Genomic DNA, 20,439 nt, shown 5'->3' on the forward strand with positions numbered 1-20,439 from the left:
GGCGGGTGGATCGCTCGAGGTCAGGAGTTCGAGACCAGCCTGAGCAAAAGTGAGACCCCGTCTCTACTAAAAATAGAAAGAAATTATCTGGCCAACTAAAATATATACACAAAAAATTAGCCGGGCATGGTGGTGCATGCCTGTAGTCCCAGCTACTCGGGAGGCTGAGGCAGGAGGATTGCTTAAGCCCAGGAGTTTGAGGTTGCTGTGAGCTAGGCTGACGCCACGGCACTCACTCTAGCCAGGGCAACAAAGTGACACTCTGTCTCAAAAAATAAAAAATAAAAAAAAAAATAAATCTTCTCTAGTCTATAATACGCTTCTTGAGAGATACAACCAGAAGTACATATTCTGTTACATTTGTGGGACACCTTTATTTAATGTAAGAATAAAGTATTCTGAATTTTCCCCACTTCTGTCATGTGTCAAACTGTTTCCTTGTGAAACTCTCATACATTGTGACAAAGCAATATGTGACAGCCATTTTGGAAAACAGTTTGACCATTTCTTAACAAAGGTTAACTTAAAATGCAAAACACTAATGAAAAAATGAAAGAAGACCTAAGTGAATGGAGTGGTATACCATGTCCTCAAATTGTTCTATAGACTCAATGCAGTAACAATCAAAATCCCAGTCGGAATTTTATAGAAATTGACATTTTAAATCTAAAATTTATATATAAAGGCAAAGGATAGGCAAAGCAACTTTGAAAAAGAAGAAGAAACTTAGAAGATTCACACTTTTTGTTTACAGTCATCAAGAAAGGAGACACGCATAAATCAGTGGAATAGGATAGAGAATCTAGAAATAAACATATATATTTATTGTCAATTTATTTTTGACAAAGATGCAAGGCAACTCTATGGAGAAAAGCTAGCCTTTTCAACACATACTCCTAGAACAACTGGGCATCCATTTGCAAGAAGAACCTCAACCTATATCTCATACCATACAAAAAGTTTAACTATGAAAGGATTATACACTTCAATGTAAAATCTAAAACTATACAGGAGAAAATCTTTGGGGCCCTGGGCTAGGCAAGGATTTTTTAGGTGGAAAAAATGCATGAACCATAAAAGACAAAAATGATGAATTTCATTTCATGAAAACATAAAATGTCTCTCCCAGACACTGTTAAGAGAATGAAAAGACAAGCCACAAACTAGGGCAAAAATTTGTAAAGGACATATTTGATAAAGGAATATATAAATTCCTTTGTGTATATATTAATATAGTTATAAATGCACAAATATATAAATTTATACATAAATATGTATAAATATAAATTTATGAGTATACAAAAGGAATTGGTAAAAGAATATATTAAAAACTCTCAAAACTCAGGAAGAAAACATAATAATTAATTTTAAAATGATTAAAAGATTTAGAAAGACACTTGCCCTAAGAAGATATACTGAAGTCAAATAAGCACATGAAAAGGTAATCAACATCATTAGTCATTAGAGAAATGCAAGTTAAAACCACAGTGAGATACCACTACACCTGCATTATATTGGGTAAGATTTTTTAAAAGTGATAATATCAAATGGCAAGGATGCAAAACAACTGGTACTTTCATACGTCACTGGTGGGAATACAAAATGTTCAGCCACTTTGGAAAACAATATAGCAATTTCTTAAAAAATTAAGTATACACTGACCATATAACCTAGAAATCCCACTCCTGGGTATTTAGTCAAGATAAGTAAAAACATGTTCACTCAAAAACATGTGTGCAAATATTTATAGTAGCTTTATTTATAATCACCTAAAACTAGAAACAACCCAAATGTTGTAAAGTGAATGCCCACCTTGTGATATATTTATACAATAAAATGTATTACTCATCAATAAAAAGTAATAAACTACTAATACACCCAACAACATAGACGAATTTCAAATGCATTATGCTAACTGAAAGAAATAAAATCTAAAAGGCTACCTACTGAATGATTCTATTTATATTATATAATATTCTGGAATGTGCCAAATTACTAGGGCAGAGAAGAAATCAATGGTTGCTAGGAGATGAGGATAGGAGAAGGGATTGCTAAAAAGGGGCACAAGAAAACCTAACTTTAAAAAAATTAGGTCCAGGTGTGGTGGGTCGTTCCTCTAATCCTAGCACTTTGGGAGGCCAGGTGGTAAGATTGTGTGAAGTCAGGAATTAAAAACAGCAAGACCCTGTCTCTACTGAAAATAGAAAAAATAGCTAGGCATAGTGGCGCATACCTGTAGTCTCAGCTACTCAGGAGGCTGATGCAGGAGAATCACTTGAGCCCAAGAGTTTGAGGTTGCAGTGAGCTGTGATGACACCACTACACTCTCTAGTCAGGTTGACAGAGCAAGACCTGTCTCAAAAAAATAAATAAGCAAATAAAAATAAAAAATAAAAGGTGATTTACAAAGTCAAAAGTTAACTCTAGGTATGTGTGTGTGTGTGTGTTCATGAACACAGATAAGCATACATGTTCTTGGCCATCAACTTCCTGTTTTGTCATCATAAGCTAATATTAAGTGCCTCTTGGGAAATGCAATTTTTTTGTTGCTAATTTTAGTTTGTTAGGAACTAAGGGTCCTTTTGGGTTTTTTTGTTTTGTTTTGAGACAGGGTCTCGCTCTGCTGCCTAGGCTAGAATGCAGTGGCATCATCATAGCTCACTGCAACCTTAAATTCCTGGGTTCAAGAGATCCTCCCACCTCAGCCTCAGTTGTAGCTGGGACTACAGGAGCACGCCACCACACCCAGCTGATTTTTCTGTTTTTTTTTTTTTTGTAGAGGGGGTCTTGCTATTTTGCTCAGGCTAGTCTTGAACTCCTGACCTCAAGCAATCCTCCTGCCTCAGACTCCCAAACTATCAGGGGTATTCCTATATTCCCATATTCCTGATATTCCCATTTCATGTATGTTATACCTTCTTTTGTGGTTTTCCTACAGTTCTTGGATATTCTGTGTTTTTTTTTTCAATCTTTTTTCCCTTTGCTTTTCAGTTTTAAAAGTTTTTATTATCATATTTCCAACTTCAGATTTCTTTCCTCAGCCATGTCCAGCCTATTAATGGGGCCATCAAAGACAATCTTAATTTCTGTTACAATGTTTTTGATCTCTAGCATTTCTGTTTGATTCTTTCTAAGAATTTCCATCTCTCTGCTTACATTATTCATCTGTTCTTGTATGTTATCTAGTTATTCTAGTAATACTCTTAGCATATTATTCATGTTTTTAAATAATTTCTGGTATGATAATTCCAGCATTCCTGCCATACCTGATTCTGGTTCTAATGTTTGTTCAGTCTTTTCAAACTATATTTTTTTACTTTTTAATATCCCATGTACTTTTTTGTTGAAAGGTGGACATGATGTATGCATAAAAGGAACTTTAGTAGGCCTTTAGTAATGTAGTGGAAAGGTGTAGGGGGAGAAGAGTTTGATAATCCTATTGATTAGGTCTCAGTCTTTTGGTGAGCTTGTGCCCCTGGACTGTGAACTTCACTAGCGCTTCTCAGGGTTTTTTTCCTTATTAGGTGGGACAGGAGGATGACTGGGGTAGGGGGTATGGAGGGCTGGAGTTGGGTATTTGTCTTCCTCTAGGTAAGTTTGGCTCTGGTAAAATATTTTCTCCTGAAGGCAGATGTTGTTAAGAACAGAATACTCTGGTGTCTTTCAAAGTGGTTCCTTCTCTCCAACCCCTCCCAGAGACATGAGGGAATTTTTCTCTGGTATTCACTGTGAGGACCTGGTAGAACTACTAGAGGTAAAAACTTACAAAAGTATGTGGTTCCTCCATGATTGGGTTCCCTGGACTTCATAACTCAAGAGTTATCCACACTGAGCTTCCAGCAATTGGTTAATTACAATTCAGATAGTTCTACCCTGGCACTGATTTCCATGGAGATTTCTGCCCAGGGATTTCTACACTGATAACCTGTGACTCTGTATCTACCTCTCTGTCTCTCCAATTTTAGGGGCATCAATTTGCCCTGTGACCTTACTTCTCTTATAGATCTAAGAAGAGTTACTGGTTTTGCAGTTTGTCTAACTTTTTACTTCCTGTTGGGATAGAGTAGTGACTTCTAATCTCCTTACATGCCAGACCAGAAACTTGAAGTTTCCCATTGAATGTTTTTAAGCCAGGGAATTTTATAAATATTTTAGGAAGATCATGTTAGCATTGTGCAGGAGAGATTAGAAATGTAGGAGACGGAGTAGTTCAGAACTACCAGCATACCCTGGCATATACCCATTCAATTGAAGAGGATTTGACATTACGAGTTCAATTTAATATAGCTTTGAGTTTATGATACATTTATTTCTTCACATTTTATTTACATTGATGAGAGTCACCATTCTATCATCTTTGTGGCTACACAGTGTTACATATTGTGTTAACGTTTACCTTTCAGAATAGTTTTAGTTTTCTAGTTTAAGTCAGTTAATATCTTGTACATTTCATCTTCCTGAATGTAGGGGGTGGGGTAGAGGGATTTATTGCTCTTTTGGGGCTTTTATTTATTTACTTTGTTTTAAAGATTGAACTACATGAATATTAAATAGCTTCCCCCCCACAACTTAGTCTTATATATTTATTATATAATAGCTATAAATAGTGTAAGGAGAACACGAAAGCAGTCATATTGTAGAGTGGTGTTTCTCAACCCTATCAGCTTAATGCCTACTTTTCATAATAAATGTTTTATAATTCTCCCCTTATTATATTGAAATGAAATTCATAGAGATATTAATCTATGTCCACATGTAATTTCAAAAATTAATGGAACCCCAGCATAACATAGAAGAGAAATAAAAATTAAGGAAACTATTAAATATAATAAAATATGTACTTAAATATGTAAATAGATAGGAATGACTACACCAGAAGATAATTTGAAATGAGTGTATTCATGTATTAGATTGTATTAACTCTAAGACTTCATTTATTTTAATATGTACTATTTTTTTATATACCACCAAGAGTGGTGCTGCAATTACACTGATACACGTCTTTGAATTTCAGAAATATAAGTGGGAAAATGTGAATCATAACATTGTTGAAATTTGACATATGTATAGAATAATTGTGAACACTTCTTCCACAAATGCAAGCTAATATGGCTGTGTGTACTTTCAGTTTGGCTACCCCAGTGCCATTAGTGTTAGTGACATGGTCTTCTAGTGGCAAACCACTCTGGGTTAAGTTTCAAACAAAACAAAGTATCCCTTTGAGGTAACAGCATTTACAATCTCTAGAAAATTCATTGTATATCAAAACTGTACAAAAAAAAATAACTTTGGGCCGGGTGCAGTGGCTCACGCCTGTAATCCTAGCACTCTGGGAGGCTGAGGCGGGTGGATCGCTGGAGGTCAGGAGTTCGAGACCAGCATGAGCAAGAGCGAGACCCCCCCGTCTCTACTAAAAATAGAAAGAAATGATCTGGCCAACTAAAATATATATAGAAAAAAATCAGCTGGGCATGGTGGCGCATGCCTATAGTCCCAGCTACTCGGGAGGCTGAGGCAGTAGGATGGCTTAAGCCCAGGAGTTTGTGGTTGCTGTGAGCTAGGCTGACGCCACAGCACTCAATCTAGCCAGGGCAACAAAGCGACACTCTGTCTCAAAAAAAAAAAAAAAAAAAAAAACTTTGTCCCTACAACTCTGAGTTCTTGGCTCTTGCTGCCTGTCCTTAGACATAAAACAAGCATATTCATAGCTTCAACCCTGTTCTCTTCTTTACATTTTTGTTCTGTTTCTGGGCCACAGAGACATTTCTCTTAGTCTTTATCCCCAAATGTGAATTTTTGTTTTTTCTTTATATTTTATCTATTCTGAGTTTGAAGCAGGGAGGAAATATCAAAGCCTGAACTTACTGATCCACATTGTGTGGAAGGCTTTTTATCTGATATTTTAAACTATGTGTAGGTATTGCTTTGATAAAAATATTCTTTAAAAATATAGTTCTATTAATAAAATAAAAAAAAAAGCAGCTAAATGCTGTAGGCAGCCATCTAGTTAAAAGTAAGTTCTGGTGGCTACAACAAAGAGTACAAGATAAACAGATCCTACTAAGGAAAAATTGGTCAGCTTTTTTTTCACAGTGTGCATCATTCTTACCAGTATCAAATAACACACTGTGAGCATCCACTTCTAATGTTATGATACACAAATTATAACATTATAACTTGACATCTGAAATAAATGATAATTTAAGCAAACAAAAGAGGTTATAGAAACAAAGAGATAATCTAAGAGCAAATATTCATAAGCTTCATGATTGTAAGTCTGGGGCTGAAGATTGAGAGAGTGTAGGATACTGGGAAGAGAAACTGACAACTAATTTCTCTTCATGAAATTTTGTGAGTACCATCTAATGTCGTAAAATTGATAGAGCATGAGAAAATACTTGGTGCAGGACTGTGTTTCTAAGCCAAGGTTTTAAGAACACTCTATTTCTATAAAAGCTCATGTAACAATCATGCCAAAAGGCCTCCAGCTAGCATATTGCACACCTGCAGAATGTCTCACCTAAGTGGGAAGTGTGCTTAAGAATCTATTTTAGTGGAAAATATTTCATTTTCCAAAAAAAAAGCCACAAGCAAAACACAACCTACCAACCTCTCCTTCCCATTATTGGTAGTTCTGAACGTTAGTTTTTTTTTTAAACCATGTGATCAAAATGTACCTAAGTATATGAATGGCAGAGTAGGTGACAGAATCAGATATTGGCAAGTAGTTTTTCATTTTAATTAGAGTGTGAATTTTTAATGTAAGGACATAAAGCATTAAAAGAAGTCAAAATAATTCAATGAATAAGTTTCAGCAATTCCATTTATAACAATTATAAATAAACCCATTAATTTTTTATACAGTGACAGCACTTAGATTTTTTTAAAACAATTTCTTATCAATGACAACTAAATGGTATCAGTATCATTTTATCATACAGTACTATACTTTTCTAATCAAGTCTACATACAAGTACATATTTTTAATGTGTGTACTATTTCTGTATGTTTAGTTTAATATGTTAAACTAAAAGAAATTAATGTTAGCAAGTTCCGAGTTTCTCAAATTGACACCTATTTTTGCTAAAATACACCAAAATCCTATTAAAATGATTATTTACTTAAATTGTTAATATTAGTAATCATAATTCAACCTAATAGGAATTTTCCCTTTAATGATTCTTTAACAACTCTTTTCACTAGTGGTTAGTATGAGCCCCTAGGAGATGTTTGAGAATTTTATGGAGTAGTATTTTTATTGGCACAATGATAGGGGGCTATTATTGGGCCAGATGTCCTGATGTATAAGTTCAATTGGTCTACTAGATTTTAACTCTTGTCTTAACACTTGCTCACAGTACATGGTGCTTCCAACTGCTGGTCTTCTCAGGGGTCTAGAAAATAAGTTGTATTTTGCAAACATTTTAAGTTGTTGTTTTCTTTCTTTTGCCAAGTCAGTTATCACTTGTCTGTCTGCATTGTGCCTTCTAAATATTTCTTGAAATTTCTTAATCTCAGGTGTCTCCTCTCTCATTCTCTCATTCACAGTGGATTTGTGTGTTTTAAATTCCTTGCTGTCAACCTAGTGCTTTCAAAGGAAGAAGAGACCACCAAGTAATCAATCTGCTATGCTTACAGCTCAATTAGAAATGTTAATAATATCTCCTCCTAGAGGGTACAGAAAATGTTCTAGGTATTTTTGGTTGTTATGACTGGCTGCCATTCATGCCTACTTAGGGGATAGATCTGCTAAATGCACTATCCTGTGTGAGCCCACCCAGAATGCCAGTAGCGCCCCGATTTGTAAATGATGACCTAGTGTAATTCAGAGTTATCAGTTCATCTCAGCCTTGCATTAACTGAGCATAAATAGTATGTTTAGAGTGACACTAACATTTCTCTAGTTGAGAGTAATGTCTACTCTTATTTATTACTATTTCTCAGGCTGAGCTTTTTGAAACTAATTTTCATTCAGGAATAACAATAAAAATGGTGTTATGACTCCTTATCATTAAAAGGAAGAACATGTTTTTTCTTCATATTAACAGATATTTTGGAAAAAGGCCTCAGTGGGATTGTAGAGGGGCATCAAATCTTAATGAACTTCACCAGCTATTAAGTGACATAATGATTAGAAGATTAAAGTCTGAAGTTTTAACCCAACTGCCCCCTAAAATCAGACAACGTATTCCATTTGATCTTCCGTCAGCAGCAGCCAAGGTGAGAACCCTTGTTTGATTGAAAGTCTTACTTTAAATCATTTTAAATTATATGATTAAAGATTTTACATATTTTATATTTCACAGAAAGGTCCGCTTTCTTAAAATAGGTTTAATTAATAGAGCGTATGAATTGGCTTTATATCATTTCAAGAAGAGAGCAGGAAGAACTTAATTTTGATCATCAAATATGTGAACAGACACAGTTTCCTAGTGATTAAAAAAATATTTTTGCTGAATGTATAAAAAAGTACTTCAATTACAACAAAGATTTAATATTAAAAATTCTAAATATCTATAGGTTATAAAATCCAATAATTATCAAGGGAAATTGTGTTTCTTGCTCTAGGGACTTTTTTTTTTTTTTTTGTTGAGACAGAGTCTCACTCTGTTGCCCAGGCTAGAGTGAGTGCCGTGGCGTCAGCCTAGCTCACAGCAACCTCAGACTCCTGGGCTCAAGCGATTCTACTGCCTCAGCCTCCCGAGTAGCTGGGACTACAGGCATGTGCCACCATGCCCAGCTATTTTTTTCTATATATATTTTTAGCTGTCCATATAATTTCTTTCTATTTTTAGTAGAGACAGGGTCTTGCTCTTGCTCAGGCTGGTCTCGAACTCCTGAGCTCCAATGATCCGCCTGCCTCGGCCTCCCAGAGTGCTAGGATTACAGGCGTGAGCCACCATGCCCGGCCAAGGGACTTCTGTGATTATGTTGTAAGAGGTGAAATTCAACATATCAGAAAGCCAAAAGTGTGTTTTACCTAATCTGTATCCATATTTACTTTGGGGGCATGTTTATATATTCTCTGAAATGTCTTCAAATCTAGACAGGACTTTGTTGACAAAGACTTTTTCATTGTTTTATCTTAAAGCTTAGAGTAAGCATTTTGTAAACATTGAGCAATATGTTATTTTAAAAATGAAAATGATCTAAGTTTCTTTATTATTTTAGCATTAGAAAGAAAAATGAAATCAGCGTATGATTATATTATATTTTTATTTAACTAATATCCCCCAAGTCTTTATGCTTATTTAAATAAAACCATATCTTTTTATAAAAATACTTTGCTACCATGCATATTTTTACTATCACACTTTCTTACGGATTTAAATTTTTATGTTCACTTTATAAAATATATCTCCTTAAGAGGAAGCTGTGATTGTTTGATTTATGATGTTAGCAGAGGGCTTTTTTTCCAACCACAGCTTGGCATTGGTTTCTATAATTAGCATGAACATGTGACTGACCTACCTCTGCATTGATGTTTTTAAATGAACACGTTGGCATCTTTGGGAATTTTCTTTTTATATCTTTCTATACAGAAAAGAAAAAAAGTAGGACATGATTCATGACTGCATTAATTGTTCTGTCCTTTATGCTATATTCCTAAACAATGTTATTTTTTCCCACATAGGAATTGAATACCAGCTTTGAAGAGTGGGAAAAATTAATGAGAGGTCCAAATTCAGGTGCCACAGAGACTGTCATGGGGTTGATTACTCGCATGTTTAAACAAACTGCTATCGCCAAGGTACTCATAGACATATTCAAAGTAAATAATAGCATAATAAACACCACTATATTCATATATTGATCGTTTCTAAATATACAGATATACTTTGATGAGGGAGTATAATGTATGTACATAAAGGATGTAAGTATATTCAACTTTATTATCAGCTTTTCCCATGGTTGCACGAAATAATTACTACAGATAATCTTTTTAATTTTAGTCAAGCATCTTCCATTGATATTCTGTTTCGAATATCCTACAGAGGTAGATAAGCTCACATTGTTTATCTAAAAGTGAAAAATAGAGGATTTTAGAGTTTAAATCTTATGTGACTATCAAGTAAACTCATCATGTATTGATTATTGGGGATTTTTTACCCAGCATGGTAGAACTTGTAAATACTAATGAGTGTGATTTTTTTATGACATAATTTTTTAAAGTGAGGATTGTTGGGGTATATTTACACAAAATTAAATTTGCCTTTTTGAAATGTATGGTTAGTATCTTAAGTGAAGTAGCTCAGACACAGAAAGACAAATACCTCATTTTCTCACTTATAAGTGGGAACAAAATAATGTGTACACATTGCAGCAGAGTGTGGAATGATGGACAATAATAGACTCGGAGAAGGGGGCTGGATGGGTGTGGCTGATGGGAAGTTGCTTGGTGAGTACAGTGTGTGTTGCTTTGGTGATGTATGCACTGAAAGCCCTGACTTCACCACAGTGTGATATACCAACATAGCAAAATTGCACTTGTACCCCATAAATACATATGGGGTACAATAAATACAAATAAAAAATAAATGAAAAAATAAATAAATAAAATGTATGGTTGGATGAGGCTTGACAAATGTATATAGTTAGGTAACCACCACTGCCATAAAGATACAGAATATTTCCATCATGCCAAAAAGTTCCTTCATGGACCTTTATAGTCATTTCCCTTCTGATCTCTATACCTTGGTAATCATAGATCTCCTTTCTATCAATATAGGTTTACACTTTCCATAATGTCACAAAAATGGGTTTATACCATGTAACTTTGTGTCTGGCTTCTTTCACTTAGCATAAAACTTTTGGGATTCTTTCAGGTAGTCATTACTATTTTCCTTTTCACTCCTGCCCTTATATCCTCCAATATATGGGAATACCAGGTAATGGACATTTGGGATAGTCCCAATTTGGACTCTTATGAGTAAAAGTGAAATAATCATTCATATACAGGCCCTCATACAGACATATGTTTTCATTTTCCTTAAGGAAATACCTAAGAATGGAATTGCTGGGTCATAAGAAAAATGTAGGTTTAACTTTATAATAAACTGCTAAATTGTTTTTTAAAGTAGCTGTACCATTTTGCATTCCTACTGGCATGCTGTGAGATTCCAGTTGTCCCACATCTTTGTGAGCAGATCACTTGGTATTGTCATCTTTTTAATTTTAGCCATTGTTGTGGATGTATAGTGGTATCTAATTGTGGTTTTAATTTGCCTTTTCCCAGTGACTAATGATGTTGAGCATATTTTCATGGGCTTTTTAGCTAGTTATTTTCTTTTGTGAAGTTATCTGTTCATATTGAACCCATATTTATATTGAGTTATAAGAATTCTTTATATATTTTGGAAACAAGTCTTTTAATATACATATTTCTTACAAATATTTCGTACAAGTCTATGAATTCTTTTTTTATTTTCTTAACATTGTCTTTCAAAGGACAGAAGTTTTTCATTTTGAAACAGTCCAGTATATCATTTTTTCTTTTGTTTTTTGCTTTTTGAATCCCAAGAAATTTTTGCATAAGCCAAGTTCACAAACATATTCTTTTGTGTTTTCCTCTAAAAGTGTTATAGCTTTAGGTTAATACAGTCATGTGCTGCATAATAATGTTTTGGTCAACGACAGACCACATATACGACCATGATCCCATAAGGTTATAATGGAGCATATACAGAAACCTGATATATGGCACTTGATATTGGCATTGCAAATCAAGTAGGGGAAATGATTAATATTCACTAATAGTGCTGGGGCATTTAGTTTTCCATATGAAAAAATATATATAAATAAAACTATATATACCATCTAGGTTTGTGTAAGTATACTGTATGATATTCTCACAATGACAAAATCACCTAATGATGCATTTCTCAGAAAATATCCCCATCAGTAAGTGATGCATGACTATATATGTAGGTCTATGAACTATTTTGAGTTAATTTTTTTTATATGGCACAAAATAAGGATGGAGGTTCAATTTTTTTATTTTTGTTTTGGTTTATCTTTTTACATATCAATTTTCAGTTGTTCAACACTCTTTGTTGGAAAGACTAATTTGCGCTCATTAAATTTCCTTGGCACCGTCATAAAAAATCAACTGGTTATATTCTTGTGGGTCTTTTTCTGAACTATTTTCTGTTTTATTGGTCTATTCATCTAACCTTGTACTACAGTGGCTTGATTACTATAGCTTTATAATAAGTCTTGAAATTACAGTATTTACGCCTACTTTATTCTTTTTCAAAATTATTTTGTCTTTTGTAGGTCCCTTGCTTTTCCATATGAATTTTACAATAAGTTTGTCAAATGTTTGCAACTTTTATTGCAATTATGTTGGATTTATAGATCCATTTGGAAGTATTGACTTCTTAATAATATTTAGTCTTCTGATCCATAAACAGAGCATCTCTCTCCTTTAATTTAGATCTTCTTTAATTTCTCCCCAGGATGTTTTCTAGTTTTCTTGAATAAATTTTGTTTTATGTATTCATAGGTATTTTATGTCTTTTTATGCACTTGTAAATAGTATTTTTAAAAATTTAAATTTCCAATATTTCATTGTAAAATATAGAATTAATATTGATTTTCATGTATTGCTTTTATTCTATGACCTTACAGAACTCACTTTATTAGTTCTCGCGGCTTTTTGGGTAATTCTAGAACATACAGGATCATTTTATCTGCTCGCAAAGATACTTTTATTTCTTCCTTATAATCTGTATGCCTTTTATTTATTCTACCTACCATATTGAAGGAAAACTAGTACAATTTTGAATAGAAAAATGACAGGACTGAACAGCCTTTCCTTATAGCCAGTCTTTAGGGGAAGGCAGTTAGTCTTTCACCATGAATTATGATGTTATTGCTAACTTTTTCATAGATGACTTTTCTTGTGTGGAGGAAATTTCCTTGTTTTTCTAGTTTGTTGAGAGGAGAGATGGAACATAAGAACATTTCTTTCTTTGGCAGAGCAGGGGAGAAAGAGGTAGTTACTATAAAAGTAGATAAGAAGAAAACAGCTGAAATTCTAACACAATTATAAAGGCTGGGACTAGGCTGTTATGACAGCTGAAAATAATAGGGGATCCTGACACGAGAGAGTCCACACTCACAAGCTTTATTTCCATTGACCTCTACCAAGTGTTAACTTGAAGGCCCAAGAGTGTCCCCATTAATGGAACACAGCTCAAAACCCTGCCTATTTATAGGATCCTTTTCTCATGCTAAACAAAGCCTTAAGCCCTGCCCCTAGCCTCCAAAGCCCAGCCTATGATGGACTGCTTCTGTTGGTGGGATAGGAACAAAAGCTGTCTACTGCTGGGGAGTGGGCAGGAAACTCTGCTGGACTCAGGACCTTGCACTGATAATGAGGCAAAAATATGTTACTGCTGAGGAAGGGACAGGAACCTCTCCAGGACCGCTTATAGTTACAAGACTAGTTTGGCTGGGGGTGGGGGAACAGATACTAAGAAAGTGCCACCAACAAAGCTCAGCTGCAGCAAAAAACCTGCCTTATGCTGAATTGGTAGCAGTAGACTCAAGAAACCCCCCATTTCCCATCATGAACTTAACACTGAGGAACCTTCAAGATTAATCTGCAGTTTGGGAAGAAGGACACTCCTCTATAGTACAGGTATGCAGGACTGCTGAAAGCTGAGAGTGTGGTAGGAACACTTAGAAAAACCTTTGGTATACAGTATCACAAAGCAGAAGTATTCCATTGCTGGGGGAATTTGAATTTCATGGTGTACTAAAAGTACATGCAACAAGAGAACCTAAACACAACTCAATAATGGCTACATTCTCTCAGCACCCCCCATACTATCACCCTGACAAAACATGCATGCCCCTTTCTGGGTGTAAATATTAATATTATTTACTTGGTCTGCACCATTCTTCTGCACATAATTCCTAGCATTTAATAGAAACTGTGAAATAAAGCCATTAAAAATAATTTATTATCAAAAGATAAAGCAATCAATAAAGCCAAATGCAGAAATGATCCAGATTGTAGAACTATTAGATGAGGACTTTTAAATAGCTATGATAGTATATTGAAGGATCAAATAGAAAAGATAGACAACATGCATGAAAAGATGGAGAATTTTCAAAATATGGAAGCTATAAAGACAGTAAAATGGAAATGCTAGAAATAAACACAGTATCAGAGGTAAAATTCTTTCAGTCAGCTTTTAAGCCAAAAGTGGAGATAAAATCATAAAATATTTAAATGTCCTGGGTATTTAGCCTAGAGAAATGAACATTTAGGTGAACACAAATATCTTTACAAGAATTTATTTGTAATAGCCAAATACTTGGAAATAACTCAAATGTCCTTCAAACAAATGTGATACTTTCACATGATGAAATACTCAGTGAAAAGGAGTGAACTATTAATAAACTCAACAAATTGAATCAATCTCAGAAACATTGTGCTGAGTGAAAAAAGCTGGTCTCAAAAGTTTACATACAGTGTAACTCCATTTTTATAACATTTCAAAATGACAGAATTATTGTGATTATAGTATTATACCAATGTCGTTTTCTTGGTGTTGTTAATGTACTATGATTATATAAGAAATTATTATTAGAAGCTGGGTTAAGAGTACACAGGAAATCTTAAGCCATATGCACTGGCATGTGTCTGTAGTCCCAGGTACTTGGGAGGCCGAGGCATGAGGATCACTTGAGCCTAGGAGTTCGAGTCTAGCTTGGACAACATATTGAGACTCCATCTCTAAAAAAAAAACCCAAAAGGACCAGGCACAATGGCTCATGCCTGTAATATAGCACTTTAATAATATATTCAAAGTGCTGTAGGAAAAAAAAAAAATCTGCCAAGAATACTATACCCAGCAAAGATATTCTTCAAAAATGAAGGAGAAATAAATTCTATCCCAGACAAGCAAAAACCAAGGGATTTCATCACTAATAGACCAATACTACAAGAGATGCTTAAGGGAGTCCTACACCTGGAACCAAAAGAACCATATCTACCATCATGAAAACATACAAATGTATAAAACTCATTGATAAAACAGACATGCAAATGAAGGAAGGAAAGGACTCAAATGTTACCACTGCAGAAAACTACCAAACCACAATGACAAACAATAAGAGAGAAAGAAAGGAACAAAGGACACACAAAACAAACAGAAAACAATTAACAAAATGACAGAAATAAGTCCTCATGTACCAATAATGACCTCACATGTAAACATATTAAAGCCTCCACTTGAAAGATATAGACTACCTGAATGGATTGAAAAAAAAAAATGACCTAATCGTATGCTGTCCCAAGAAACTCACTTCACATATAAAGTCACATATAGACTGAAAGTGAATGAATGGAAAAAGATATTCCATGCAAACAGTAACCAAAACAAGCAGGAATAGCTATATTTATATTAGATAAAACAAATTTTAAATCAAAAACAGTAAAAAGAGACAAAAAAGGTCATTATATAATGCTAAAGAGATGAATTCAGGAAGAAGATATAACAATTCTAAATATATATACACCCAATACTGGAGCACCCAGATATAGAAATTAAGTATTATTGGATCTAAAGGGAGAGATAGACTCCAAAACAATAATAGTTGGAGACTTTAACACCCCACTGTAGCATTAAACAGATCATCTAGACAGAAAAGCAACAAAGAAACATTGGATTTAAACTGCATTTTAAACCAAGTAGACCTAACAGAGATTCACAGAACATTTTATCCAACAGCTGTAGAATGCACATTCTTCTCATCAGCACATGGAGCATTCTTTCTAAGATAGACCATATGTTAGGCCACAAAACAAGTCTCAAAATTTTTTTAAAAATTAAAATCATATCAAGTACCCTGTCAGACCACAATGGAATAAAACTAGAATCAATAACAAGATGAATTTTGGAAACTGAACCAGTACGCAAATTGAACAACATGCTCCTGAATGACCATTGGGTCAAGGAAGAAATTAAAAAGGAAATCAAAAAAATTCTTGAAACAAATGAAAATAGAAACACAACATACAAAAATTTATGATCTACAGTAAAAGCAGTGCTAAGAAAGAAGTTTATGTCAATAAATGCCTACATCAAAAAAGTCAGGCAATTACAAATAAACAAACTAAAGATACACCTCAAGCTACTAGAAAAGCAAGAGGAAACAAAACCAAAAGATAGTAAAATGAAACACATAATAAGGATCAAAGCAGAACTAAATGAACTAGAGACTAAAAAAAATACTAAGAATCAACAAAATGAAAAATTGATTTTTTGAAAAGATTACCAAAATTGATATACCACTAGCTTGACTAATGAAGAAAAAAGTGAGAAGACTTAAATAAATAAAGTCAGAAATGAAAAAGGAGACATTACGACTGATAGCACAGTAATGCAAAGGATCATCAGAGACTGCTATGAACAATCATACACTAACAACCTGGAAAATCTAGAAGAAATGAATAAATTCCTAGACATATACAACCTACCATGATTGAACCAAGAAGAAACAGAAAGCCTGAATAGACCAATAATGAGTAATGAGATTAAATCAGTAACAAAAAGTCTCCCCCAAAACGAAAAGCCCAGGACCAGACAGCTTTACTACCGAATTCTACCAAACTTACAAAGAAGTAACACCAGTTCTTACACTATTTTATAACAAAAACCAGACAAGAACACAAGAAAAAAAGAAAATTATAGGCCGATATCCCTGATGAACGTAGACAAAAAAATCCTCAACCAAATACTAGCAAACAATATACAACGCTTCCAAAAGATGATGCACCATGATCAAATGGGCTTTATCCCAGGAATGCAAGTATGGTTCAACATAAGTCAATATGCATGATACATCACATCAGCAGAATGAAGGACAAAAACCATATGATCATCTCAGTAGATGCAGAAAAAGCATTTGATAAAATACGCCATCCCTTAATATTAAAAATTCTCAAAAAACCAGGCATAGAAGGACACCTCAACATAATAAGGCCATATATGACAAACGCACAGCTAACATCTTGCTGGATGGGGAAAAGCTGAAAGCCTATCCTATAAGAATTACAACAAGACAAGGATGTCTACTTTTTCCACTCCTATTCAACATAGTGCTGGAAGTCCTAGCCAGAACAATCAGGCAAGAGAAAAATAAAAGGCATCCAAATTAGAAAAGAGGAAGCCAAATTGTTCCTCTTTGCAGATGACATGATCTTATATTTAGAAAAACGTAAAGACGCCATCAAAAACCTCTTAGAACTAAAAAACAAATTCAGTAAAGTTGCAGGATACAAAATCATACAAAAATCAGTAGTGTTTCCATACAACAATAATGAACTGGCTAAGAAGAAATCAAGAAGGCAATCTCATTTATAATAGCTACCAAAAAGATAAAATATTTAGAAATAAAATTTAACCAAGGAGGTTAAAGAGGTCTATGATGAAAACTACAAAACACTGATGAACAAAATTGAAGAGGACACAAACAGGTGGAAAGACATCCCATGCTCATGTAACTGAAAAATTAATATTATTAAAGTGACCTTGCTACCAAAAGCAATCTACAGATTCAATGCAATCCTTATCAAAATACCAATGTCATTTTTCACAGAAATAGAAAGAAATCCTAAAATCTGTATGGAACCAGAAGAGTGAAGAGACAACCTATTGAATGGGAGAATGTATTTGCAAACTATTCATCCAACAAGGAGCTAATAGAATATACAAGGAACTCAAACAGCAGCGGAAAAAAAAAAAGATCCTATTAAAAAGTGAGCAAAGGTTCTGAATAGACATTTCTCAAAAGAAGACAAATAAAAGCAAAGATATGGAATCAATCTAAGTGTCCATCAGCAGGTGAATGAATAAAGAAAATGTGGTATTTATACACAATGGAATACTACTTGGCAATAAAAAAGAATGAAATCCTGTCATTTGCAGTGACATGGATGGAACTGGAGATTACTATGTTAATTGAAATAAAGCAGGCACAGGAAGACATGTAACACAAGTTCTCACTCATATGTGAGAGCTAAAAAAGTTGATCTCGTGGAGGTAAAAAGTAAAATGATAGATACCATAGGCTTGGAAAGGTGGGGAGGATGAAGAGAGGTTGGTTAATGGAAACAAACATATAGTTAGATAGAAGGATAAAGTTCTAATATTCGATAACATAGTAGGGTGACTATAGTTAACAACAATGTCTTGTAAATTTCAAAATACCTAGAAGAGAGGATTTGAAATGTTCCCAACACAAAGAAACGACAAATGCTCCAAGTGATAGATATCCTAAATACCCTGACTTGGTCATTACACGTTCTGTGCATGTATCAAAATATTATATGTACCTCAAATATATACAAATATTGTGTATCAATAAAAATGTTTTAAAAGAACTGTAAGAATAAGTTAACAGAAAGAAGAAAATTGGCCAGGCACGGTGGCTCACGCCTGTAATCCTAGCACTCTGGGAGGCTGAGGTGGGAGGACTGCTTGAGCTCAGGAGTTCGAGACCAGCCTGAGCAAGAGCAAGACCCTGTCTCTACTAAAAATAGAAAGAAATTAGCCAAACAACTAAAAATAGAAGAAATTAGCCAGGCATGTTTGCATGTGCCTGTAGTCCCAGCTACCCGGGAGGCTGAGACAGTAGGATCCCTTCAGCCCAGGAGTTTGAGGTTGCTGTGAACTAGGCTGATGCCATGGCACTCTAGCCCAGGCAACAGAGTGAGACTCTGTCTCAAAAAAAAAAAAAAAAAAAAGGAAGAAAATTATAAAGAGCAGAAATCAGTGAAATACAAAAAGAAAATAAGAGACAATTAATGGAACTAAAAACTGGATTTTTGAAAAGATGAATAAAAGTTATAAACCTCAAAAAAAGTAGAAACTGATTTACCCATAACAGCAGTAAAGTAGAATAAAAAGACTATTCCTACAGACCCTATAGGCATTAAAATGATAATAAGGGAAGATCATGAGCAACTTTACATCAACAAAGCCAACAAAACTCAGATGAATGACTCAACCCCGTAAATATCACAGGTGACTCAAGAAGAAATTAAAAATATGAATAGCCCTGAATCAATGAAAGACATTTATTCTATAATTAAGAATCACCCTTTAATGAAAATTTCAGGCCTCAATGTTTTCACTGCTAAATTCCATCGAACATTTAATATAAAAGTAAAACCAATTCTAAAACTGTTTTAGAAAACAGAAAAGTAAGAAATACCTTCCAACTAATTTTTTTTTCAAGATGGATAACAGACTTATATCTAAGACATGAAACCCATAAGAATTCTGGAAGAAAATGTTGGAAAAACCTTCTAACTAATTTTATAAAGCCAGGATTACTCTGCTACTACGACCAGACAGATACATCATGAGAAAACTACAGGCTGATATCCTTCATTAATGTCAAAATCTTTAACAAAATATTAGCAAATTACAACCGATAGTATATAAAGAAGTATTTATATCAGCAATACAGGCTTCACATTGGATTAATCAATCACTGTAAAATACTACATTAGCAATATAAAACTATAAAAATACATGGTTCTCCAATCATATGAAAAACTGTATGATTATCCCAATAGAAGGATTTGACAAAATTCAATATTCATTCATGATGAAACTTGTCAGCAACCTAGGAAGAGAAAGGGGCTTCCTCATCCCAATAAAAGGTACTTATGAAAACTTACAATTAACATCATACTTAATGCTAAAAGACTGAATGCTGTTTCCCTAAGATCAGGAATAAAAAAAAAGAGTCTGTTCTCATCACTTCTGGTTAACATTATTCTGAAAGTCTTAGCTGTGCAATAAGGATAGAAAAAGAAATAAAAAGCATGCAGATTGAAAAGCAATAAGTGAAATTGTCCATATTCACAGACAACATTGTTGTCTACCTTGAAAATTGAAAACCACTTCAAGCTATTAGAACTAATGAGTGAATTTATCAAGGTCACAGAATTCATATTCAATATACAAAAATCATTTCTAGTTCTATATACCCACAATACAAAATTGGAAGTTGAAATTTTAAAAATATAATTTACAATAGCATCAAAAAACATGAACTGGCCAGGCACGGTGGCTCACGCCTGTAATCCTAGCACTCTGGGAGGCCGAGGCGGGTGGATTGCTCGAGGTCAGGAGTTCGAGACCAGCCTGAGCAAGAGCGAGACCCTGTCTCTACTAAAAATAGAAAGAAATTATATGGCCAACTAAAAATCTATATAGAAAAAATTAGACGGACATGGTGGCACATGCCTGTAGTCCCAGCTACTCGGGAGGCTGAGGCAGTAGGATCGCTTAAGCCGAGGAGTCTAAGGTTGCTGTGAGCTAGGATGACGCCATGGCACTCATTCTAGCCTGGGCAACAAAGCGAGACTCTGTCTCAAAAAAAAAAAAAAAAAAAAAAAACATGAACTAA

At 34.3% G+C, this 20,439-nt stretch overlaps 1 protein-coding gene across 1 annotated transcript in view; it reads left to right on the plus strand.

Annotated features, from left to right (window-relative positions):
• Positions 1 to 20,439, plus strand: part of ZRANB3 (zinc finger RANBP2-type containing 3) — a 103,640-nt gene that overhangs the window by 21,271 nt on the left and 61,930 nt on the right. Inside the window, exons 4-5 of the mRNA XM_045559956.1 lie at positions 8,049 to 8,220; positions 9,635 to 9,751. Coding sequence (XP_045415912.1) covers positions 8,049 to 8,220; positions 9,635 to 9,751 — 289 coding nt within the window. The remainder of the gene's footprint in view (positions 1 to 8,048; positions 8,221 to 9,634; positions 9,752 to 20,439) is intronic.

Source organism: Lemur catta, chromosome 8 (assembly GCF_020740605.2).
Source record: "Lemur catta isolate mLemCat1 chromosome 8, mLemCat1.pri, whole genome shotgun sequence".
NCBI classification, from domain to species: Eukaryota; Metazoa; Chordata; class Mammalia; order Primates; family Lemuridae; genus Lemur; species Lemur catta.